The sequence below is a fragment of the Styela clava genome, chromosome 14 (assembly GCF_964204865.1).
Source record: "Styela clava chromosome 14, kaStyClav1.hap1.2, whole genome shotgun sequence".
NCBI classification, from domain to species: Eukaryota; Metazoa; Chordata; class Ascidiacea; order Stolidobranchia; family Styelidae; genus Styela; species Styela clava.
In genome coordinates, this window is record NC_135263.1 from 4,441,686 (window position 1) to 4,469,225 (window position 27,540).

Genomic DNA, 27,540 nt, shown 5'->3' on the forward strand with positions numbered 1-27,540 from the left:
TGACATTTATTTCCTCAGACATTACTTCAAAGTGAGAAAGCTGCGCTTATTCGCCAGCAGTGAGTTTTTAAAATCGTGGCGTGGCTTCACTTAACCAAAATAAATGCTTCCAAGATTTTAAGCTGCGATACTTCCCATAGATACAATTACCATTGACCAGCATTTCAATACCAAATACAAAAACACAATAAAATTTACAAGAAAATAAAATTAGTTCCTTCAAGGTTTTCCCCAACAAGGTTGGGGAACGTTGCCCTAGTCTACAGTCTTTGGGCAGGATTTGAAGTTATTGTTGAACAATATTAGACTTTGATTGGCTGAGAGATGTCTCTTGTGGCAATTTATCCACAGCTCTGGTTTCTTTGAAGATGTCAAGTGGCTGATTTTGCGTGATAACATGATTCCGATGTGCATATGTACAAAATGGAGAATCCAATTCTTCAACGACTTAGGCTGCAAAAAGTAATGCAGTGTTAACTTAAGAAAACGCACTTGAAGCGGAAAGGTTATGACTCTAACTCCTCATACAAGTACGTTAATCAATAACTTCACCCCCTCCCCGTTCTTTGAATTTTGGACCCCCCTTCCCCCCCAATTTTTAAATTTCAAACACCCCCTCCCATCTTTGAATTTCAAACACCCCCTATTTCGAAGTGTGATACCGCAGTTTAATTTCTGAATTGAATATAATTGTATTTGGATATCTTGAAAGTGGCGTTGTACCATTGTAGATTGTCAGTCAAATACATAACAGGTTGGAGGTTAAATATTGTTTTATTAGTAATAGCAAAATAAATACAACCACCTAATTTGGAACCCCTCTACTAAAATGAAAAGCTGGGATGTATATTGACCGTACAATATCGAAACCATGAGCACATCGGCCGCTTTGATTGTTACATGCTTGTGTTAAATTAGAAAACTTTTGCATAATTATTTTTAGTAGCTCAGCGGATTCATACTTGGGATGTTTGCAGCAAGGCTTACTCAAAAATGTGAACCAATAACGCGGAAAGAATTTTGAGAAATCTAGGATCACATTTCCAGTTAGAATTAAACGTTTTAGACGGGGATTGTCGTCTGTTTCAAAGGGCTGCCACTTTACTGGGTACACTGTTTCAACCACAAGGTTGGTAGGTCTCTAGGTATTAGACCAAGGGTCAGCAAGGTTTTTGGACCGGGGGCCCACCTAGACTGGGGGGCCATGTAAGTGTGATGTAAAAAGTTATATATTTTTTATAAACAATATTTACAGTGAATATTTGGTTTCTACGAGACTGGTCTGCATTATACAATACTGAGAAACAAAACACCATTGTTTAATTTGGACTTCAATTGTTAAATATAAAACAAAGAGAGAGATCTCATCAATGACATTTATTTCGGCCACCCGCTGTTATTTAATCAAAAAATTCACCGATTTTATTGATTATTTAACATGCGTGACTCCCATAATTTTAAACTGATTGTTTAAATATGCATGTAACTGCTTCTCGTGTTAAAGTTGAACTATGTATGTCTGAAGAAGTCTGACCTTGGTCAGACGAAACGTTACAGAAATATATTTGTGTTAGTGTGCAGCAAGACTCTTGAATCACTTAATATTTACAGTGTTACAAAAACAACCGTGGTAAACAATAGACCTAAATTTAGACTAAATTCAATTCCAATCTCAACAAATAACATGAGCTATTTTCAGCTGAAACTTCAAAATTTGGTTCCAGCTTGGTTGTGTCAGTATCAGGCGGGCCAGATTGAATCACCCAACGGACCGGATTTGGCCCGCGGACCGTACTTTGCTCATGTATGTATTAGAGTCTAATAATTAGACGTTACTTATCCATTAACAGATTCCTAACAAAATTCAGAAACTAATCATAAAAAATGAGTAACTGCTGATATGTTTTGTGTGTCTAAATTGAACTATAAAACTGACCACGGTTAAATGCTCGATAAGAAAGAACCACTCTTGGACTTCACTATAATAAACGAATAAATTTACTCTAATCCTTCCCAAACGGCAATTCTAGCATGTTTGGCACATGAAAACTACTCACTGGATTCTAACCTGCGTTTTGTATAAAGATTAATGATGGCTGCGGAGTAAGAGTTCGAAAGTTGAGCCTAAGTTGAGCCAAAAATCCACCAAAGACCAAATATAAATTGCATTGACTAAATTTTTATTATCTCTGAAATGAGATCCTAGTTTGAGTAAAAATATTCTAAACCGCAGCCATAATAGGAATTTTGTCCATGGGACATTTTAGGACTCCACAGTCCTGGAATCTGTGTTGCGACGCAAGTATGTTTATGGAGACTAGTTGATTGAGCGAAGTGTTGAGATTGAACTAACTGCTTGTGTGTAATTAGAGAAACCTACCTTCACCCCAGCATTCGAGCTTGCCAAGCGTGTGCCATATAAATTCGATAGAGTCATCCAAATCACCAAATCTAAGTTCTTTCACAGGTAATTTTGTCTTATCAGTGAGATAGCCTTCATCTGTGCCCTGAGTTGCACTGTTTGTGTCGCAATTACATTTATAACTGTTGTTAATGCAGGTGCCTGGAATTACAACACATAGTCTGGTTTTAGCTTCGCAGTAAATATTATAATTAAATTGTGTTATCAGACCAACTTCATAAGGTCTTAGCGATAGATAAGTAATTTGAGCCTCATTCCTAATAGTAAGTAAAATAAGTGGTTTGAATTCGTTAGAATTTATCTAAATTTTGAAAAAGCATTATAAATTTCATTCACTAAAATAATTCAATTACTTCGTGATGATAGTGTCCATTCAAAGCAATTCACATTGTCTATAGAGATTAGTCCAAATTCTTTTTTAATAAGTTATCGGACAACAATCTGAATGAGAAAATTGGTCTGATGACCGGTTTAGAATTTTATAAAACTGAAATTTGTTTATTTTGTTCAATTTGATAATTCTAGTTTTCTTTTAAGGTTAAAATATTGAATACTGTGTATAAATTAATTTGTCAAAATTTCAGAACTGTAGTCCCCTGACGGGTTATTATAGCCCTGAGTTTTAAATGCACTATCTACTTGGGTGATTGGAGTACATGTATTATGATTTCAAATTTCACGCGATTAAAAATCAATTCATGACATTATAATACAGTTTACATAAAAGTGGCAGGCCTGTTATGACGATGTCATTGTTAAAGAGAGGCCTCACAAATGGCGTACCCTGGGGCCACTCGCGGTCTTAGACGCTTTCAACCAATCAGGGTTTCGCCAGTTCGCTTCATTCAAATACACAACAACACAGATTATCATAAGTTAATTTATATCGATTCAACTAACCAGTCTCTCCACAAGCACAATATTCATCTCTCCTCGATGTGGCTCCTCCCCAATAATTCATTCTTTCTCCATCTCTGGAAACCCACCAAGCATAGCCGCTACGCAATAAAAAGGTTTCAACACATCTTGCCTGAAGAAATATTGATGCGGTAAGCGTATGCTCATGTTATTATATCTTGTGAATTACAGTCATATTTCTAAGCATTCCGAAGCCGATGGCAATTATTCCATTTCGTGCTTAATTTCTATGTCATTATTAAAGCTATGAAGCAGCCAATTTATGAAAAAATGTCATTTCGGTGTCGAAGGACTGTTTTAGGAATACTGGCACGAAACTTGTGGCGTCCTGATTACCCTGCGTGAGTTTGCAGGTTCGAATTTCTTGTGGGATAATCATCTGCGAGAGGATTGCTAAACTCCTTGTTGTCTTGAGGTGGTTCAGGTAAGCGCTGGTTGGTTCCATCAAGTCCATTCATCTGAAACTAATAACTTGTTAACTATTCCCATACTCATCACGGACAAGTAACCGGGCGAGAGGCCGTGTTCCGCCTATCCTATCATAATCAACTTCAAATTACCGATTCTCAAATTTGCTTCATCATGACGTGATTTTTGCGCGTGATAGAGTTTTCCTAAAAGGATTTTCAAATTCTATGAGATTTGTATTTCAGACTTCAAAGTCGGTGCCCTGGTAGCTTGTTTTTGGAGGATTTGGAATTATTGTCAATTAACAGTTAGTCCCCCAGTCCCCCTCACGGGAGTCACCACTTTACTCGGATTATAACCTTTTAGCGTCATTGATTTTATGGCTCCTGTGTAGTTTTATGAGAACGGACAGGTGTAGTGCAAACGTAGTTCAATCTCGCAAAGCTGAATTTTTTACATTCACTTCATTTTTCAAAATAGTGTAAATTTCACATTCGGTCATGCCAAAGTAGATCATTAAATTGAAATAGATTAAGCGGCTCTTACCTTTATGAATTGCCTGCATTCACTTGATTGTTTGATAATTCCGATAATTTGCTCTCGATTCAAGTTGTATCTCGGAATCCAGGAATAGCAACCTTTATTCCTGCTACAAGAGGATTGAGTTGACTGTATTTCTTCCATTTGAGCATGTCGAACTTCGGTGATTGCTGATATATTGGATAAGAGTTTCATATTAAATTCAAGGGAGAGATAGGCCTCAATTATATGGCGTGTGACGGCTTTCGCCTGTTTACCAGTTCGTGTCGGGTATGAGATTATTTAGAAAGGTATTTGTTTCAGATGTGAACCACCCTACGCAGTGAGAAGTCCAGCAATTATCTGGCACATAAATATCCCCGACAAGATACCCTGCGTCGGATCACAGATTATTCATACTTTATTCAAACTGATGCATCTGGAACAATTACCTGAGTCAGATTGACTCATCTTGATAACCATTACCCATGCAACGGTCATTACGGTAATTAGAAAATGATTGGAGACGTCCATTCTACATCGCTAAAACCGTTTACGCCTAACAGACAAAAGTCTAAATCATATATATACTTGTATTTTTAAACTCTTGCATTGTTATATAAATTTTCCATTTTAAAAATATTGTTTCCGAGGCAAACAAAAACAGTTTGATGATGGTTCTAAAATTTTGACAGCAGATTCTGCTTATGTTTCAGAATTTTATATTTCAAAAAATCGGTACTCCCGAAAACTGACTCAAACTGAATCTTAACCTTATACACAACCTGAGTTCAGGTTGTGCGCCATCTTGGTGCGCATACTTCAGGAGGTCCAAAAAATCAATATAAACATCTCATAAAGCAGTGTAAAAGCATTGTTGAGCCGAATTAGAAAAGAGAGTCGTTTTAAAGGATTTACTGCATCTATTTAATTGAAGCAAGAGTTTTCAAGAGTGAACTTTTATTATGTGAAAATAATCCTCACACACACTTTAAATCACTTAAAAAATTTATGATGACAAAAGTCGATGATTTTACATGGCAAGAAAATACAGGGGTGCTGAAAACTTTTACTATTCATTGTTTTTATGTATGAAACACAAATCGTCTTCGTGAGTTAGATTAGAAAGTGATTACGGCTTTGTGGGGATTTCAGGAAAATAATTATTTATATTTTATTTGGTCAACTTTTGAAATCGAGCAAATTGAAGACGAAGGAAGCTGGATGAAATATTTGTTTTTGTTAGTATTTTTTGAAAATTGAATCTAATCACCCATTGATCGTTAAAAAATTTATGATGACTAAAGCCAATCATTTCACACGGCAAAAAATCATACCATTGTGTTCAAATCTAACATTCTCCCCAATTTATCGTTCTTTTTATGTTTATGGAAGGGTTAAAACAAACAAACAAACAATAATACATTAGAACTAACCATACCTTTTCCTCTTGTAAATTCGCAATAAGCTCGAAATGTATTCTGATGGTTTGTGGGCGAATGTAATGTGTAAAATCCAGATGTTATAGTTGTGTTACGCTGCCTTAGTTCATGACAGGTTGTGAATATATTGCCTGAAAATTAGATAATATGTGTGATATGATCAAGACTGCGTAAAAGAATAATCTTTATTCTTTTATAATCAACTTAAGTTAGTAGTTTTGGTCAAATTGCATTTTTTTTTATCGGTCGTTGCAAAGATCAGTTTGTTTAGGTAATTTTGGCGCTAGGAAGAACTGTGATATCAGTATACTTTATAAACCATAAAATATCATCTTACTGCAACTTATCTCTTCAATGGCAGCTGCTTGATTCCTTCTCGTTAAAAAGTTCGCAATTTCGTCCGATTTAAATCGCACACCTCGTTCCAGAAGTCCATTACAATTTGTCACACCTGAATATATCAGTAGGCCTATCTCATTGAAACTTCGATTTTTTTTCAATTACTTTTTTTCACCCAAGAATTATGTTTCTATCTACGTGTCACCTACCTTCGTAAACGCGAAAATCACAATAGACATAATTAGGCTGATTACGTCCTTCAGACCGGATCAGATAGTAACCAGGTTCCGTCATTCCGTGTATTTCATTCAGTTCTTTACAACTTTTTGCCCCTAGATATCAATGTATAGACGTTGTTAGAATAAGCACTTCGTTTGACACAACGTGTACCTTTTAAGCCTAACTTGAGGTTTTATTTCTCCCGATTTCGTAATCAGTTTTATTTATTTGTTTCTACTAATTATTTTATGGTATAAAATACTGATCATGGGGCTGAAATAAGGTGCTCCCGAAGTGTTCGCACCAAGATGGCGCGCAACCTGTACACAGTATGTGTACCGAGTTAGGGTCGTTCAGGTTGTGCGTCATATTGGTACGAATACTTCCTGAGCGCATGAAATAAGCTATTCTTATATGTCTGATATTTCACCGATGAGTACCATTAGGTAGGAAAGTTTGAAGTATTCTCATAAACGATATGGACAGACGCCTAGTCAAACTCATGCTTCAATTCTATTCATCTGTAGCGATAATGTATTCTCATAACCCCATATAGATAGCCTACAACTAAATTTCGTATTTTACGCAAATTTAATAAATTTATGACATCATAGTACATTTGTCAAATGGACGACAATTTCTGTTATGATGTCACAACGACTATTTCATAAATTATGACGTCACAATGATTATATGTAACTTATGATGTCACAATGAACATAAAGTTTTATTTTCCTCTGGGTAATAATGAAAATTATTTCCAATTCCCATTTCTACCAGTTGATTGGCGTTATCACATTTGCCTACTGTTAATTAGCTCTCAAGCGTTTGGAACAAACTTTCTGTTGCACCACTAATCCCTGTGTTATCGTGTTTTCCCGAAAATAAGACCTACTCGGGAAATGGGACCTAGCCAGAATTTTGAAAAGGATTTTCATATAAGTCCTCCCCTTAAAAAAAGATCTAGTCAATAACGAAAATTTTTTTTTGATCCGGTCGATAGCAAGAAATCTCTCTTACACGTTTTAAATGAGTGATAATTCATATTTTGCAGTTATTTTGAATGAAAGTGTGTAATTTATAAGTAAATGAATATAGGTTTCCATATTTTGTATATTTGTAAAATCTCGTAATTCTCTACTTTGTAATTTCGTTTTTGATTAATGAAAAATAAGCCATCCCCCTAAAATAAGCCCCAGTATTATTTTTTAGAAAAAAATTGAAGTAAGACCCAGTTTTATTTTTGGGGAAACACGATATTTCAGCGGTGCATTGTTAATATTCAAAATTTAGAAACCGAATATCTTCAGAATACAAATTGTACTAACGTATACAAGACGGAGCTCCCGAAGTATGTGCACCAAGATGGCGCACAACCTGAACATAGTATGTGTACCAGGTTAGGGTTCAGTTTGTGAGCATCTTGGTGCACATACTTCGGGAGCGCCAGACTTCATACTTTTACCTACCAAGCATTTTCATTATTTTTGTTTGCAGTTTTGTAACATTCACTTCTGGGCCTGTCTCCCCTTTGACGCCTTTCATTCCCTTTAAAATAAGAAACAATAATATTAATTTGATAAAAGAAACAAAAAGAAGATGGAGCAGGGGGGGGGGGGTCCATGAACCAAATAGTGATAAATAAAACATTGAATAAATAAATTTATCATTCCATTTTTTAGAAATGAATAGTAGAATATGTAATAAACCTAAAAATAACTCAAGTTTTTCAAATTTAAACAAATTCATTTATTTATCCGTCTTTTATTACTTAACTTTTCAAACGTAAAATAACTGAGACAAAAATTGTTAGCTTGGTTGAAAAATTAAATAAGTAGGCCTACCATTTTTGAAAATTCGAAACCCGTTATATTTTGGGGCAGGTCTCTGAAATTTAAAAAGAAATCATATATGAATGTCGATTCGATCGAATGTCGAGTCTAATGGTAATAAACCTGCCTAATGGTAAATCCGGCACTTGCCCCAAGGTTCGCCCGAGACCGAAAATTTGTATCTGTGGGGATTTAAAATAGAGCTGTGCAGTCGAGAGTCGATTTTGGACATGTTTTCACCGAAGCCGGAGTCGTATTTCCAAACTAACTGAAGTGGTAAATGGGAATTGTTTTGAATTCCCCAGAGTCTTGAGTTGCAATTTCATACTTTCATGTCGCACAACCTGACGCGAAGACACGACCTACCAAAACATAACACGTCTTCACTATGCGACGGCGTAAGCTATAAGACCTTTTACGACCTCTGTGAAGCTAGCAGCAAAACACGAATTTGTGACTGACAGAATCGCAGAAAATACCCACGCGTAAAATTAAATGTTTCCAATGATTTTAAAAAAAAAGTGTACATTTTGATTAGTTTCACAATAGCAAATAAAGCAAAACAATCATTAACTACACTCCTCGTATTGTTAATACATAGTAAACAAGCTAAAGCGACTGTTACAGTGCATAAATAATTTTTATACTTTTTTGAGAGTTGTTTAAAAATGACTGAATTTTCGTCGTTTAGGACGGTCGTTTCATGAAAACCTCCAATAAAGGCAGCATTGCAACACCATTGGTAAAAAGTAGAAACCTCAAAGATTCGATTTCATTATGTCAGAACAGTCTCAGCACGATTTGACTTGGCCATATATAATACTAAACATAGCGTATAATTTTCAATTCATGCACAATGTATATACAACAAATTTAAACTGATTTTGTATTTCAACTAAATTTACTGGATAGTTCATCAAAGAAGATATTTTTCTCTTTGTCACACAACAATAATGCACTTCATTAAACTTAGAATAAGTTGAGGAAAGTCTAAAATACCGAAAAAAAAATTACGCCCTCTAGCGGATTCTTTATTAAATTTCACGAAATTATCGTTTTTGAAAGGACGATTTTTCAAAAACCGCCAATAAAGGCAGCACTACGACAAATTCGGAGAAAAGCAGATACCTTATAGATTTGATTTCATTATGTCAGAACAATAGCAGCACGTTTTGACTTAGCCATATATAATACCAAACATAGCGTGTATTAAAAATTTTATAAAAAATGCAGACGTAACATATTTAAAAACGGATTGGTATTTCAACTAATTTACTAGATTGTTCATCAAACATCTTTTTCTCTTGGACATACATATATACTGTACGTCTATTAAACTTGGAATGAGTTGCGGAAAGTATGAAATAACAAAAAATCATTTTACGTCCTCTTGTTGATTATTTTCAAATTTTCAAAAAATTATCGTTTTTGAAATAGCGATTTCTCAAAAACCGCCAATAAAGGCAGCACTACGACACATTCAGAGAAAAGCAGATATCCTATAGATTCGATTTTAATATGTCAGAACAGTAGCAGCACGTTTTAACTTGGCCATATATGATACCAAACATAGCATATGATTTTCAATTTTTTTAACTATGTAGATGTAACATATTTAAAAACGGTTTGGTATTTCAACTAAATTTACTGGATACTTCATCAAATACTTTTCTTTCTTGGTCATACATCAAAACTGTACGTTCTTTAAACTTGGAATAAGTGGCAAATCCTAAAATAACAAAAAATGATTTTACGCCCTCTTGTGGATTTTTTTCGGAATTTCAAAAAAATATCGTTTTTGAAAGGGCGATTTCTCAAATACCGCCAATAAAGGCAGCACTACGACACATTCGGAGAAAAGCAGATTCCTCGTAGATTAAATTTCATCATGTCAGAACAGTAGCAGCACGTTTCGGCTTGGCCATTTATAATACCAAACATAGCGTGTATTCAAAATTTTATAAACAATGCAGACGTAACATATTTAAAAACCGTTTGGCATTTCAACTAAATTTACTAGATAATTTATCAAACATTTTTTTCTCTTGGACATACATATATACTGTACGATCATTAAACTTGGATTAAGTTGCGGAAAGTATAAAATACCAAAAACCAAGTTACGTCCTCTTGTGGATTATCTTCAAAATTTCAAAAAATTATCGTATTTGAAATAGCGATTTCTCGAAAACCGCCAATAAAGCCAGCACTACGACAAGAAACAACAAGTAACACTCTTGTGGATTTTTTTTCGGATTTTCAGAAAAATATCTTTTTGAAATAGCGATTTCTCAAAAACCGCCAATAAAGGCAGCACTACGACGCATTCAGAGAAAAGCAGATACCTTATAAATTCGATTTCAATATGTCAGAACAATAGCAGCACGTTTTAACTCGGCCAATATATTACCAAACATAGCGTGAATTCAAAATTTCATAAACAATGCAGACGTAACATATTTAAAAAGCGCTTTGTATTTCAACTAAATTTACGAGATAATACATCAAACATCTTTTTCTATTAAACATACACCAATACTGTTCGTTCATTAAACTAATAAGTGTCGTACTACACTACTAAGGATGTGTCGTGGTCCTGCCTTTATTGGCAGTTTTCGAGAAATCGCCACTCCAAAAACGACAATTTTATAAAATTTTGAAAATAATCCACAAGAGGGCTTGAAATGATTTTTTGGTATTTTATACTTTCCGCAACTTATTCCAAGTTTAATGTACGTACAGTATTGATGTGTTAGCAAGAAAAAAAAGTTTGATAAATTATCTAGTGAATTTAGTTCAAATACAAAACTCTTTTTAAATATGTTATGTCTGCATTGTTTTTTGAAATTTCGAATAAACGCTATGTTTGGTTGTGGTGTTAGTATTTCTTTACAGTGTAATTATTAGATAAACAATGTACTCTCGATTGCCCTAGCTCTGTCGTACTGCATACTTTACTGTTGGTGTGTTATTCTATTGTTTACAGTGTTAAGTTGTGGTAGTGGTGTTCTTATGTTTAATAAAGCCTAGAATCGGTATCCTGTTATCTTTCATAACATTGGTATTATATATGGCCAAATCAAAACGTGGTGCTACTGTTCTGGTTCAATCACATTGAATCTTCAATGTATCTGCTATTCTCCTAAAGTGTCGTAATGCTGCCTTTATTGGCGGTTTTCAAGAAATCGTGACTCCAAAAACGGCATGTTTGGGAAATTAAAAAAATGATATATTAGAAGTAAGACATTTTTTAACGTTTTATACAAGTTGCAACTTATTCCAAGTTTAATTAATACACAGTATCTGTGTTTGAAAAAATAAGAAAACGGAATATTACGTTATTAGGTGAATTTATTTAAAATACCAAACCTTTTCGAAATATGTGAAAATCTACGACATTCAAATAATTGAGAATATTCGCTATATTTGGTATTATATATGGCCAAGTCAAAACGTGCTGCTACTGTTCTGACATAATAAAATTGAATCTATGAGGTATCTGCTTTTTTCCGAATGTGTCGTGGTGCTGCCTTTATTGGCGGTTTTTGAGAAATCGCCCTTTCAAAAACGATAATTTTTTGAAATTCCGAAAAGGATCCACTAGAGGGCGTCAAATCATTTTTTGGCATTTTAAGATTTGCACACTAATTCCAAGTTTAATGAACGTACAGTTTTGATGTATGACCAAGAGAGAAAAGTGTTTGATGAATTATCCAGTAAATTTAGTTGAAATACTTAACCGTTTTTAAATATGTTACATCTACATAGTTGATAAAATTGAAAATCATATGCTATGTTTAGTATTAAATATGGCCAAATCAAAACGTGCTGCTACTGTTCTGGTTTGGTGAAATCGAATCTTCAAAGTATCTGCTATTCTTCAAAAGTGTCGTATTGCTGCCTTTATTGGCCATTTTCCGAGAAATCGTCACTCCAAAAACGGCATGTTTTGGAAATTGAAAAAATTATATATAGGTTGTAAGACATTTTTCACTGTTTTATACGATTTGCATCTTATTCTAAGTTTAATTAACACACAGTATCGGTGTTTGAAAAAGTAAGAAAACGGAATATTACGATATTAGGTGAGTTTATTTGAAATACCAAACCTTTTTAAAATATGTGAACATCTTTATACGATTTGCATCTTATTCTAAGTTTAATTAACACACAGTATCGGTGTTTGAAAAAGTAAGAAAACGGAATATTACGATATTAGGTGAGTTTATTTGAAATACCAAACCTTTTTAAAATATGTGAACATCTACGCTATTAAAATAATTGAGATATACGCTATGTTTGGTATTATTAATGGAGAAAAGTGTTTGATGAATTATCCAGTAAATTAAGTTGAAATACCTAACCGTTTTTAAATATGTTACATCTACATAGTTGATAAAATTGAAAATTATACGCTATGTTTGGTATTATATATGGCCAAGTCAAAACGTGCTTCTACTGTTATGGTATAGTGAAGTCGAATCTAAAAGGTATTTGCTTTTTTCCGAATGTCTCGTAGTGCTGCCTTTATTGGCGGTTTTCGAGAAATCGCTCTTTCAAAAACGATTATTTTTCGGAATTCAGAAAAGAACCCATTATAGAAAGCGTAAAATGTTTTTTTTTATATTTTAAACTTTCCCAATTAATTCTTAGTTTAATAAACGCACAGTATTCATTTGTGACAAAGAGAAAAATCTATTTGATCAATTTTCCAGCAGCTTCAGTTGAAATACAAATCCATCTTAAATTTGTTACGTCGACTTTGTTTATAAAACTGAGAATACACGCTATTTTGGTATTATATATTGCCAAGTCAAAACATGCTGCCACTGTTTTGTTATAGTGAAATCAAATCTATAGGGTATATACTTTTCTCCGAATGTGTCGTAGTGCTGCCTTTATTGGCGGTTTTCGAGAAATTGCCCTTCCAAAATCGATAATTTTTCGAAGTTTTGAAAATAATCCACGATAGGGCGTAAAATGTTTTTTTGGTATTTTATACTTTTCTTCTGCAACTCATTCTATGTTTAATAGACGTACAGTATTAATGTGTGACAAAAAGAAAAATATATATTTTATCAATTGTTCAGCAATTTTAGTTGACATACAATTCCTTTTTAAATTTGTTTTGTCCACATTGTTCATAAAATTAAAGAGTATACGCTATGTTTGGTATTATATATGGCAAAGTCAAAACGTGCTGCTACCGTTCTGACATAATAAAATTGAATCTATAAGGTATGTGCTTTTCTCTGAATGTGTCGTAGTGCTGCCTTTATTGGCGGTTTTCAAAAAATCGCCATTTTAAAAACGATAATTTTTTGTAATCCAGGACAGAATCCACTATATAGGAGTCGCAAATGTTTTTTTGCTGTTTTATACTTCCCGCAACGTATTCCAAGTTTAAGAGATGTACAGTATTAATGTGTGACAAAGAGAAAATGATATTTTATTCATTATCTAGCAAATTTAGTTGAAATACAAAATCAATTTTAAATTTTTTACGTCCATGCCGTTATTAAAATTTAGATTACACAATATATTTGGTAATATATATGGTCAAGCCAAAACGTACTGCTACTGTTCTGTTATAGAAAAATCGAGTTTATAGGGTATCTGCCTTTCTCCAAATGTGTCGTGGTGCTGCCTTTATTGGCGGTTTTCGAGGAATCGAGGTTCCGAAAAGGATAATTTTCCGAAACTTTGTATTTGCGGAATACCTGAAAATTCATTTTTCGCTTAGTTTAAACACTATTTTCTTGTTAAATTTAATGTATTCATTCAGTTTAAAGATTTTTCATCTATTTTCGTGCCAATATTATATTTTGATCAGCATTTTCAACTTTCATATTTACCTATAAGTGAACACTATATGCGCGTGGAACCTATATTCAATGTGTAAAAATATTCTGGCTGAAAGTGCTGCTAGCTTCACAGTGGTCCTTTTACGGTCTCATTCTGTTGCTATAACAACTAGGAAATCAACGATACCAAACATGCGAGAGTGCTGTTATGATAAAGAATGACGCGTTCGGCAGGAATTGAAAAAGGTTGATTGTTTGTTTACAAGCTGATGCTTACTCTCGCATAAGTGTGACGTCTTACGAATAATGGTCCAGGAGTGACATCTAGCGTGTAGAAAACGAAACAAAGCTTCCAACGAGCCCTGAGTGATGTGTCAGGCGTTATTGGTTAACGAGGAATTATACATTAAAAAAAAAAAATTGGGCTTAGATGTACCGGCAGCAACCGGTTAAGAAATGTCCGATTCCACTAAATCATTTGCTTCTGAATGGTTAGGAACAAATTTTTGGACACGTAGTGGACATAACGATCGTTTCAATATTATGTTGTTGTTGTTCTTGTTGTTCTTGTTCTTGTTCTTTGACACGTTTTTAAAAAGTCGCTTTTCTCTTCGAATACTGGACCAATTGCTTTGAAATTTTCAGTGGTTGAAGATTAATTTTTTCGCTAGAAGGCTATTACTTTTGTTTATTCTTAAATTTTATATGAATCCTATGAGATATGATATTTCATACAAAATTTCGCGGCATTTATTTTTACTCATGGGAACACTGTTTTACACTTATTTCAAGCGGTTTCGCGATCGATTGTCTTGCTCAGTACTACAGCTACTGTAGGTCGGTACTGGTAAGTTGCCATACCGGTGCCGTAACGCAGTGAAATTGACTTATTCCTTCCGCGGTATTACTAATGCTGCAATGCAAGTTTTATAGCCTATCGTATGCGGAACGGAATATCAGACCTACAGGTTCGGTACCGGTACTGGTAGCTCAGTACGTAAGTACGATACTGGTACTGGTGCCGGTACCGGTGTCTTACCACAATGAAATTACCGTAACTTATTCTTTCACGGTCCTACCAGTGCAGTAATGCAAGCGTTGTAGCACTTGTAGCCTACTATATTTGTTTATTTTGATGAGAGTCTACTGGAAACAACATAAAATTTGAAAGGGAAGAATTGTTCTGTGATCAATTATCTGTCCTAAAGTGTAAATAACATAAAATTTGCAAGGGAACAACTGTTCTGTGATCAATTACCGTATATGGCCTACAGTGTACAGGTAAGATGCTGGCTGACTGCTAACCGGTACTGGTAGCTCAGTACGTAAGTACGATACTGGTACTGGTGCCGGTACCGGTGTCTTACGACAATGAAATTACCGTAACTTATTCTTTCACGGTCCTACCAGTGCAGTAATGCAAGCGTTGTAGCACTTGTAGCCTACTATATTTGTTTATTTTGATGAGAGTCTACTGGAAACAACATAAAATTTGAAAGGGAAGAATTGTTCTGTGATCAATTATCTGTCCTAAAGTGTAAACAACATAAAATTTGCAAGGGAACAACTGTTCTGTGATCAATTACCGTATATGGCCTACAGTGTACAGGTAAGATGCTGCCTGACTGCTAACTCAGTACCGCTTGACACGTTTTTAAAAAGTCGCTTTTCTCTTCGAATACTGGACCAATTGCTTTGAAATTTTTAGTGGTTAAAGATAAAAATTTTCTCCAGAAGGCTATTACTTCTTTTTTCGCTATGACGTCATCAAAATTATGTGACTCTACGTGTCCATATATTTGAGCATAGCTCTCTTGTTTGTTCTCTATTTGCTAGAGGACACTCTCTAACGAATAACTGCGACTGCTGACGAGACGTAATGTGATAGTATATCTTCCTACTACTGCATAGCACATTTCGTAATGTGATAGTATATATTCTTGGAGTATTTGGTTGTGTTAAGGTAGATTTTCCTATTTTTTTTTTATTCTCATTTGTTTATTATTGAAGTTTTTTTTTTATTTTTTTTATTTATTTTTTTATTATGACGCATGAATCGATATGACTCGCTCGAGTTCAATCCCGTCCTATTTATATAACTAGCCAATTCCCACGCGGAAATAATCCACGCAGATATAATACTATTTGTTTTTTTAAAAAATATGTTTTTTTCTCAAGATAATAAATAAACTAAAATTACTAATTATAATTACTAAATATATGCCATCCGGCTGTGTTGAGTTTGGTGATAATAGAAAACAAAATAGATACCAAAATACCTCAAACAAATCAAGACTCTTTCAACGGTTTATCCCGGGCATGTGAAAACTACGGCCCGCGGGCCAAATCCGGCCCGTTGTGTAATTTAATCTGGCTCGCCCGATGCTGCCACAACCAAACTAAATCCAAATTTTGATGTTTTATCTAAAAAATAGCTCAATGAATTTTTTGAGATTGTGATTAAATCTAGTTTTGACACGAGGCCTATTGTTTCTACTTTTACTTTTGTAACACTGTAAATATTGTCTATAAAATGTATCTTTTTACGTCACAATAACATGGCCCGCCAGTCCAGATAGGCAAAATGTTTGGTTGGTCCAAAAACTTTACCCCCCCCCCCCCCTCCCCCCTTGATCTATCCCAACGTTTCCCAACCGGGGAAGAAATTTTATCGTTCTTGGGGAGGAACTCTGCTTTGCACTGGTAGTGGAGTTACTATGTTCTATGATTCGTTTAGTACTCCCGTAGTATGTGAACCAATATGGCGGACACCTGAACGTAGTATGTGTACCAGGTTAGGGTTAGGCCATAATTTCAGGTACAAATACTACGGGAGTCACTTGGCTAGTCCCCGAATTCTTGATAGAACTAAAATTGGAAAATTGGAATAAAATTATGTTCTAACCCTAACCTGGTACACATACTATATTCAGGTGGTCGCCATCTTGGTTCACATACTACGGGAGCACCGTTCTTTTTCTTCACTACGATACCTATTTATGCACATTTTATGGCGCTCCGGAAGTATGTGTTCCAATATGGAGGTAATTAATTTTGTTCGCCTATTTTACATCAAGTTGTGTAAAGGGACTGAAACCTATGGGTAAGGGATATTCACTTGGCTAACACAGACAGTCCCCGAACTCGTAATAAACTGAAATAAGGAACATCGAAATAAAATTATGGCCTGATCTTAACCTGGTGCACATACTAAAACTTTCATTAGGTGTTCCGCTAAAAATCATTATATGGAAGGTGGATGCCTATTGTATGACATCGCATATTGCGTATATATATGCCTATTGATAAAGGTTGAAAATCACCGTGTCCAAAAAATACGCCGCAAGAAATTTCGCCGCATGGGAAAATTCGCCGCACGAAAAACCGCCGCAAGAGCATTTTGCTTGTAAAACAAGTATTTGTGATTTGTGAAGTATTTTTTTGATAAAAGCGAGTTCAACTCGGGTTCCACTAATCGAGACTAAATTGAAAAAGATAGCAACTTTGGGGAATATTTCAGAATATATCACTCATTATAACCTTGCCGATACGGTTTATTGCAATAATGCACTTTTCAATGTCATAGGTCATTGAATAAGATCAAAGTGAAAAGATACTGAGTTCAAAATGATTAAAATCAAATTCAAATGTAAAAACATCGAGGTTAATCCTACACATGAAAAGGCAAGAAAGCATAATATTGCCAAACAGGACAGCTATGCTGAAATATATGAACACGAAAAGCCTTCTAGCCTTCTAGAAAGAAATACAATCCTTTTACCAACTGAAAATTTCAAAGCAATTGGTCCAGTAGTTAAAGAGAAAAGTGATCTTTTCACAACAAGAAGAAAAATAACAAGAAGAACAACAACGACAACATAATCACAAAATGATTCATAGGTAGATTGGATAATACTAAAACGAGTGCGTGACTAAAATAGTTTGGGAACCACTGTATATGCGTAACTTTAGTGATTCGCGGCTCAAACTGCTTGACCCCTGGGTGCGCGTTTCACGTGGGAAAAAGATTCCGCTGTTTGAATGTTACGTTTCCATTAGTTCAAGCGTGCGAGTGACTTTACTGAATGGAGTATCTCACGACGACGGAATGCATCACATTGAAATTCGATATTTTAATTGAAGAATGGACTATTTGTTATTTTAGTTGGTTTTGCGGTTAAGTTTTTATTATGTGATTGTGTTTTGATTGTGGTATGGAAAGGGGAAAGATTCGGGTTCGGGTCCTGGTTCGTTGTTATTTTCGCGATGTTAGAATTTTATAACCGGTAGATTCGTAATTTCCCCTACAAACGGTATTCCAGTTAACGGTTGTCCGGTTGTCAACAAAATCGATTGCAAGACAAGGAGCTGCTACTATTCTTGCAAAGGCGGTATTACACATTGGGTGAGGTGGTGGGCATGGATTTAAAACCAATTATCAACGAAACTCCACTTTTCCCACTGTTTTGACAAATCCGAGAGAAACGGTATTTTTACAGAATCTCCGTAGTGTTGAACGATTATCATTTAACCGTCACTCCTCCGCAAGTCATTCGGAACGTAAATATTCATCCCGAACTTGAGCAAATTTGATTTTTGACATTTTGCCGGTAATCTGATTGTTTCGTTATCACAAAACAACAGTTTCTCAAATGATCGTTTAATGGAAGCTCCAATATAAAAGCGAATAAGTTTATAACCCGAGTAAGACGTCTCTACTGCTGTATGTTGTTTAGCTCCATCGGACAGCCTTTTTGAACACGGAATGGATCAATGGATCATTTTTTAAGATAAACGAGTCTACAATACAATTTTTTTCTTAAAATTCAATCGCGCGCCTTATAAGTTGATGTGCCTAATGTAAGGAATATACTTTATTGTCTACACTCGAAACCTGCACCGCTATTGCTTTAAAATTTATTGCTTCTCACAGCCCAATGCGCCTTATGTATGGACATGACCCTAATTTAGCAATTTATTGAAGGTGCGCCCTATAACCCAGTGCGCCTTAAAGTTCGTAACATACGGTAGAATGAAATATAATAATTCTTAGTTTCGGTAAATAGCTATTTGGAACAATAAATATTTATCTGATTAAAATTGAACAAATTACAGTTCTATAAAATTCAAACCGTTTTTATTCTGAAACAAGCAAACTAGAAACGACTTAAAAATTAAGCGCTTCAGAAGTGTGTGTACCAATATGGAGGTAACTAATTTTGTTCGCCCACTTTTCATCAAGTTGTGTAAAGGGACTGAAGCCTATGTGCAGGGGGTATTAACTTGGCGTACACATACAGTTCCCGAACTTGCAATAGAACTAAAATAAGGAAAATCGGAATAAAATTACGGCCTAACCCTAACCTGGTACACATATTACGGAAGTACAAAAATTAATGCGACTCATTAAAAGCAAAAATGAACATCGAGGCCCTCAGGCTTCTGCCTACCTTGCCTAATGATATATCCGGTCCTGCAAAAAAGAGTCACAATTTTGGTAAGTCCGGAATAATGAGGTAGGTCTGGAGGCGTTTTTACCAGCCCGGAGGTGATAGGAAGGAATTATATTTTCGCCTGTTTAATGGATAACTTAATCGGAATCTTTGCTTAGATTACAGCGCACATATTTATTCAAAAGTAGAAATTTTCTGATTTTGAAACGGTAATATTACGTGTCATGTTTTAGATCAGTTGTTTGTAACCTTTTTCGCGGAACGGAAACCCAATGAAAAATTTCAAAGGTTCCAGAAACCCCTTTGAAATTGGATTGCTGGATTTGAAGCTGAAATCGAAGTCGAATTATTCTACAATACCGAGTTGGGTTTCGAAATCATTTATATACGAGAAATTGGAGTCAATTCTTCTCAGTCCGGAGTCGATTGTAAATTCTTTCCGACTTTACAGTCCTGGTTTTAAAATCTGAAAAATCTATAAAACTTTCTTTGGTGTTCCGCTAAAAATTATTGTATGGAAGGTATGCCGCGTATCGATAAAGGTTGAAAATCATCGTGTCCAAAAAATACGCCGCAAGAAATTTTGCAGCATGGGAAAATTCGCCGCACGAAAAACCGCCGCAAGAGCATTTTGCTTGTAAAACAAGTATTTGTGATAAAAACAGTTAGGTTTATAGGGTTAGGGCTGTGGTTCTCAACCTTTTTTCTCTCTTGGCCCACTTCCGTTGCACAGAACAATCTGTGGCCCATTAACTATCTCATGCAAGAGAAAAGCTATAAAAAAAAAATAAAAGGTTCTTTATACAAAATTAGACTCTTCATTTCCATAATTGATATAAAATTACCATTTAGTAGCGTAGTACAGTATTATCATTCCTTGCTACTACAATCAAAGTTTAACTAATTTATAAATAACTCTGGTAATTTTCAAATGTTGAAAATGTTTCTTTAGCCCTGCAGTGGGCCATGGCCCATTGGTTGAGAACCAGTGGGTGGGGGTATGCTCTTAAAGCGAACACTTGCTACTGCGATACAACGGCGTCCTACGCATGTAAAAAGTTTTGTATGGGTTAAATTTTTGTCCCAACCTTGATAGCAATATGAGTATTCAAAAATGTGAAATTAAATTAACCCTTTCCCGATACTGTAACAGCCAAAGTACTATTAAGAGTTAATCTTTCTAAATTGCTATGTAATATTGTTTATCGTAATAATACACATACAATTACGTTTTCAAATCCGCGAAATCGTCAGACCGTGAATGTCATTGTGCGCAAACAACGCTGTCTAGATTATTTTGTGTGCGAATAAGCACAGCTTTGGGAACAAACGTGACGTAGTCCTAGTTATTTTTGACGATTTGACTTTTTGATAAAAGCGAGTTCAACTCGGGTTCCACTAATCGAGACTAAATTGAAAAAGATAGCAACTTTGGGGAATATTTCAGAATATATCACTCATTATAACCTTGCCGATACGGTTTATTGCAATAATGCACTTTTCAATGTCATAGGTCATTGAATAAGATCAAAGTGAAAAGATACTGAGTTCAAAATGATTAAAATCAAATTCAAATGTAAAAACATCGAGGTTAATCCTACACATGAAAAGGCAAGAAAGCATAATATTGCCAAACAGGACAGCTATGCTGAAATATATGAACACGAAAAGCCTTCTAGCTTTTCTAGCCTTCTAGCGTAAAATACAATCCTTTTACCAACTGAAAATTTCAAAGCAATTGGTCCAGTAGTTAAAGAGAAAAGTGATCTTTTCACAACAAGAAGAAAAATAACAAGAAGAACAACAACGACAACATAATCACAAAATGATTCATAGGTAGATTGGATAATACTAAAACGAGTGCGTGACTAAAATAGTTTGGGAACCACTGTATATGCGTAACTTTAGTGATTCGCGGCTCAAACTGCTTGACCCCTGGGTGCGCGTTTCACGTGGGAAAAAGATTCCGCTGTTTGAATGTTACGTTTCCATTAGTTCAAGCGTGCGAGTGACTTTACTGAATGGAGTATCTCACGACGACGGAATGCATCACATTGAAATTCGATATTTTAATTGAAGAATGGACTATTTGTTATTTTAGTTGGTTTTGCGGTTAAGTTTTTATTATGTGATTGTGTTTTGATTGTGGTATGGAAAGGGGAAAGATTCGGGTTCGGGTCCTGGTTCGTTGTTATTTTCGCGATGTTAGAATTTTATAACCGGTAGATTCGTAATTTCCCCTACAAACGGTATTCCAGTTAACGGTTGTCCGGTTGTCAACAAAATCGATTGCAAGACAAGGAGCTGCTACTATTCTTGCAAAGGCGGTATTACACATTGGGTGAGGTGGTGGGCATGGATTTAAAACCAATTATCAACGAAACTCCACTTTTCCCACTGTTTTGACAAATTCGAGAGAAACGGTATTTTTACAGAATCTCCGTAGTGTTGAACGATTATCATTTAACCGTCACTCCTTCGCAAGTCATTCGGAACGTAAATATTCATCCCGAACTTGAGCAAATTTGATTTTTGACATTTTGCCGGTAATCTGATTGTTTCGTTATCACAAAACAACAGTTTCTCAAATGATCGTTTAATGGAAGCTCCAATATAAAAGCGAATAAGTTTATAACCCGAGTAAGACGTCTCTACTGCTGTATGTCGTTTAGCTCCATCGGACAGCCTTTTTGAACACGGAATGGATCAATGGATCATTTTTTAAGATAAACGAGTCTACAATACAATTTTTTTCTTAAAATTCAATCGCGCGCCTTATAAGTTGATGTGCCTAATGTAAGGAATATACTTTATTGTCTACACTCGAAACCTGCACCGCTATTGCTTTAAAATTTATTGCTTCTCACAGCCCAATGCGCCTTATGTATGGACATTACCCTAATTTAGCAATTTATTGAAGGTGCGCCCTATAACCCAGTGCGCCTTAAAGTTCGTAACATACGGTAGAATGAAATATAATAATTCTTAGTTTCGGTAAATAGCTATTTGGGACAATAACTATTATTCTGATTAAAATTAAACAAATAACAGTTCTATAAAATTTCAACTCGGATTTATTCTGGAACAAGCTTCCTCAATTTAGAAACGAATTTAAAATTAGGGCGTTCCAGAAGTATGTGTACCAATATGGAGGTAACTAATTTTTTTCGCCTACTTTACATCAAGTTGTGTAAAGGGACTGAAACCTATGGGCAGAGGGGTATACTCACCTGGCTAAAACAGACAGTCCCCGAACTCGTAACAGAACTAAAATAAGGAAAATCGGAATAAAATTACGGCCTAACCCTAACCTGGTACACATATTACAGAAGTACAAAAATTAATGCGACTCATTAAAAGTAAAATTGAACATCGAGGCCCTCAGGCTTCTGCCTACCTTGCCTAATGATATATCCGGCCCTGCGAGAAGGAGTCAAAATTTGGGTAAGTCCGGAATAATGAGGTAGGTCTGGAGGCGTTTTTACCAGCCCGGAGGGGATAGAAAGGAATTATATTTTCGCCTGTTTTATGGATAACTTAATTGAAATCTTTGCTTAGATTACAGCACACATATTTATCCAAAAGTAGAAATTTTCTGATTTTGAAACGGAAATAATACGTGTCATGTTTTAGATCAGTTGTTTGTAACCTTTTTCGCGGAGCGGAAACCCAATGAAAAATTTCAAAGGTTCGAGAAACCCCTTGGATTGCTGGAATCCTAGCCGCTGTAGGATGGTTCAAGTAGCGTTGCTACTAACGGCTTTCTCCACCATCGGGTCGGTCCATGCATCCGAAACAACTGGTTAACTGGTCCCTAGAAGAGAGGCCGTGGTTCGCCATAAGAATAATTTTGATTTAACTTGAGCAATATACATATATCAATATGGAGAGCGGCCGTGGTTCGCCATAAGGATAAGCCGTCTTATCGGCTTCCGTTCCCCGGTATAAAAATGATATTATCTCCTGCTTGCAAATGATTTTGCTAAAACGGTGTCTTTAATTATACTCAAGCAATATACACATAATAATATAGATTCTCTGATATAAAGATAAACTTGTGGAACCCATGAACTATACTGGCGGAAGTATTGTTGAAACCAATGTATTAGGCCAGTCGTTCTCAAACGGTGGGTCGCGCCCAACAAGGGGGGAATTGACATTTATCAAGGGGACGTGGCGCTAATTAAAAATAAAAATATTTGTCTGATTTAATGTTGACCGCCTTATTTTGGATTTTGACATTTTTTTATTGTTTGGAGATTGCGATTCCATCCACGTATTTTCAATGTGTATTTTGAATAAAAGATATTTTTCCCTTACTATTTGTTATTTGGAGCTTATTAATAGCTAGTTAGGTGGGGTGCGAGACTTCACAAATTCTAAAAAGGGGGAGCGATTTAAAAATTTGAGAACCAATGTGTTAGGTGGTAGTAAGCCAAAACTAGGAATATTTTAGTATTAGTATTAACATACAAAGAGATAAGTTTCTAATTTTTAAAAACGGCTGTTCATTTTCGTTTCGTTAAATTTCCCGTATAGAATTATGCATTTGGTATAACGCACTTTATTGAACAAAACTATTTTCCATTTATTACTTTCGTTTAAAAGTACTTGCAAGTATCAACATGGCGCGTTTAAATGTGATGTTAACGAGTCGATACATTCAGGTTCCGGTTTTATCGAGATTATACTCGCGTGGATACTTCCGGAGTATGTGTACCAGGTTATGGTTTAGGCCAGTGATTCCCAAAGTGGGCGATATCGCCCCCCTGTGGGCGACAACGATACAGAGGGGGGCGAAAAAGTCGAAGGGGGCGATAGGGGGGCGATTTCGCGAAACCTGTTTTATGTTCGGCGCACTTAATTCTGTAATCTGTGTGCATTCGCAGGCTTGAATCACGTGGGCAATTATCACACGCGAAAGGATTTCTGGACTCGTCTTCGCAGTAAGGGACGGTAGTTGCGTATCCCAGTGGTCGGAAAAATACGACCGGAGTAAAATAATCTGGCCCGAGACGATTCGCTGAATGGACCTTTCCCCGACCTTTGACCGCGGAAAATTCTTCCCATACTTTACCATTTTAAAATTTTCGGTGTTTATTTTAAGAGTGGTTTCGCGAGTTGTTGCCTATAAAATGGGGTATTTGTTTCAAACTATCATTCTAATACAGACCATTCAACAATCTGTTTTTTAAAAGTACCGATAAAGAATTTTAGCCTAGTCTATCACAGCTATTTCTACACTAATTTTTGATTCCTGTAATTAAACTGAAACTCATAGGAAGACAAAGTAATCATTGATTTATTTGATTTATATTTAAATTTCCGAAAAAAACTAAACACTAACGAACATAATTCAAAAAGCGAAACTGAGGTAATGTTCACGACCACGCCTGAAAATCTGTCTTAGTGAGCGTGACTGAGCGGGAGTGAAAGGGGGCATTGTTACGTTTTGTATCTTGCTCATTGGCCAATGTTAGGAAGTAAACAAGGAAGTCTATGTCCGGGTAAACATCCAAACGGCGGTTTTGACGATTAAAATTTTTTATTCATAATTCACGCTCGAGGAGTAAATTACATTTTTTTTACGTAACAGAATCTATCGTGAGACACGTTTGGACTAAATTTTATTATATCCTAAAAATTCTATTGAACAGCTACTCGTTTAACGAGCCCACAATTTAATTATAATTAGACAAATGGAAACACGAAGAAAAGTTGATGCTGAGGGCAGGGGTTCAATAGCGCAGTCAATATTCGAATATATTGCAAGGCAATAAGAAAATAAAATTCATATTCTATTCGAGACATTCATCACTGCTTAATTTTTGTAAGAATGTATCTTCTTAAAGGAAATCTTTATCAAAATTTCACAAATCATGCGAAGATATTCACTTCGATGTTTGGAAGTACATATTTGTGCGAACAATTTTTTTCAAAAATGAACATTACAAAGAACAAGCAAAGAACTGGGATTAGTGATGCCCATTTAGAAAATGTTCCAATTTTGGCGCCGTAAAGCTATTCAGCGTGAAGCAGCAACAAAACAGTGTCACATTAAATGTCATTGTAATATTTTTTAATAAGACGACTGAGTTGAGTTCACGAATTGTCGCAGTTTTCGCGCGCTGTTCCGTTTTTAAATTTCAAAAAATATATGCGACCCGCAAAAGACTGGCAACCCTGAATTTTGTCCCGCGAGCCGTAGCCGATAGTCGATCACGACTTCTTCCACATCCGAGTCCATGAATCCAAAAACAAATGGCTGATTAATTATGGACTGGTGATCGGACTGGAGGCCGTGGTAGGATGAGGAATCGGATGAATGAGATGTACAAAAATCATTATATTAAGTTTGGGAAAATTAACTTTGTTTTAATTATTTTAATGTGAAATAGGATGAATTTAGGAAGTGAAATACTATAAGGCAAGAGTACACGGCGGTTTTTGAGAAGGTAGAACCCTGGATTCTTTCATTTCCGACCTATTATATGGTGGAAAAGGGGTTTTCAGCCGTGCTACTATTGCTATCAAAACAACGAAATCGCCTTTCCACCAGTAAACGGGGTAATTTAAGATACAATAAAAAAACTCGCTGAAGAACACCAAGCTCATCTATTTCATTAAAAAACACTATAAACTATGATTTGTCTTCTTATTTGGTCTGTAATATATTCGTTTCTGACTTTATATTTTTTGTATTGCCGGGGGGCGATGAAGTTGTATAAACTACTATAGGGGGGCAATTGTCAAAAAAGTTTGGGAACCACTGGTTTAGGCCATAATTTTATTCCGATTTTCCATATTTTAGTTATATTACGAGTTCGGGGACTGTATGTGTTATCCAAGTGAATATACCCTCTGCCTATAGGATTCAGTCCCTTTACACAAATTGATGTAAAGTAGGCGAACGAAATTAGTTATCTCCATTTTGGTTCACACACCTCTGGAGCGACCTCGGAGAAATAAAAAAAAATTGACCGCACCTGGTCTCCTTTACTTCCGGCTAATCCAGCCGGGCCAGTCGGTCCTCGTTTCCCTGGAGATCCCGGATTTCTTTCTAATTCTCCTTCGTTTGGTTGACTCTGTCCGGCGCCACAATGGAGGTTGATAACATTGCACGATTCTCCACCAGTAGGAAGAGGAACCGACTTTGAAGATTGAGCTTCAATACCGATATATTGCAACACACAGGCCAGAACTACGAAATATACTCTTATTTTTAACGCCATGGTTTAAATAGATTCCCTGCAAAATACAAATAAATCTAGCACATTTATGCTGTTGTGTCACATCTCTATGTGGTATGTCCAACTTTTTTTTTATCCTAATAGGGATTTGTAAATACCGATATTTTCGTTAGACCGTTCCGGTTTTGTTTAACCCATATGCTCTAGGACGTAAACTCGCGGTCTGGACTTCACTATTGACTGACTGAATACGAATCGAACCCAAGATCTTCCAACTTACAATGCTAACTTATAGACATGCAAAAGAAAAAAAAAATTAACTTTGATTTTGATCATCGGCAAAATACATTTTAGAAGACTTAGAAGCTCAGTGGTTAACGTGCGTGTCCGGAAATTTCGCAGCAGGAAATTTCTCCGTAGGAAATCCACCGCAGGAAATTTCGTTGCATAGGAAAATTCGACGCATGAAAAATTGCCGCAAGGGCCTTTTGCTTTAAAATAAGTAATTGTGATAAAAACAGTAAGGTTTATAGAATATGCTCTCAAATAACGAATCTTTTTTAAATAAAAAGAGATTTCAAAAACCTGTTTTTATCACAAATCATCTTGCGGCGATTTTAGCTATGCGCCGAATTTTCCTAGAACCGTTAAGGTGTATGTCTGATCTATGTACGCACCCAAGGATAATTATATCGTCACGCTAATAACCGAATTGCGTAAGTCCTTTTTAGCAGTTTTGAGAAAAACTTCCTAATGATATTGTTATGCCATTGAGAGTCAATAATTTGCCATGGTTCAATTTTTCGATCGTAGCCGGATTGAAGTTAATTTGTATGACGCAGTTATGTGACATCATAATGGCGCACTGTGACTTAAGCAGAAATGTGGGTATGACTTGGGGACATACGCAATTTTGCAACTTTACTATATGCACCAGTCCTGAAAACTAAACATTCCAAAAACGAATGTAATTCTTAGTACTACAATGTCTAAT

The 27,540-nt window shown here is 35.6% G+C and overlaps 1 protein-coding gene across 1 annotated transcript; it reads right to left on the reverse strand.

The window, feature by feature from the left end:
- LOC120341640 (uncharacterized) lies at positions 1–26,600 on the reverse strand. Its single transcript, XM_078119732.1, has 9 exons — positions 26,343–26,600; positions 7,737–7,815; positions 6,258–6,380; positions 6,047–6,160; positions 5,709–5,840; positions 4,295–4,458; positions 3,323–3,452; positions 2,381–2,563; positions 1–453 (listed from the first exon to the last, which is right to left on the reverse strand). Exons 1-9 carry the CDS (start codon positions 26,586–26,588, stop codon positions 449–451), a joined length of 1,176 nt encoding a protein of 391 aa, XP_077975858.1. The 5' UTR covers positions 26,589–26,600; the 3' UTR covers positions 1–448.
- Between the last annotated feature and the right edge of the window lie 940 nt (positions 26,601–27,540).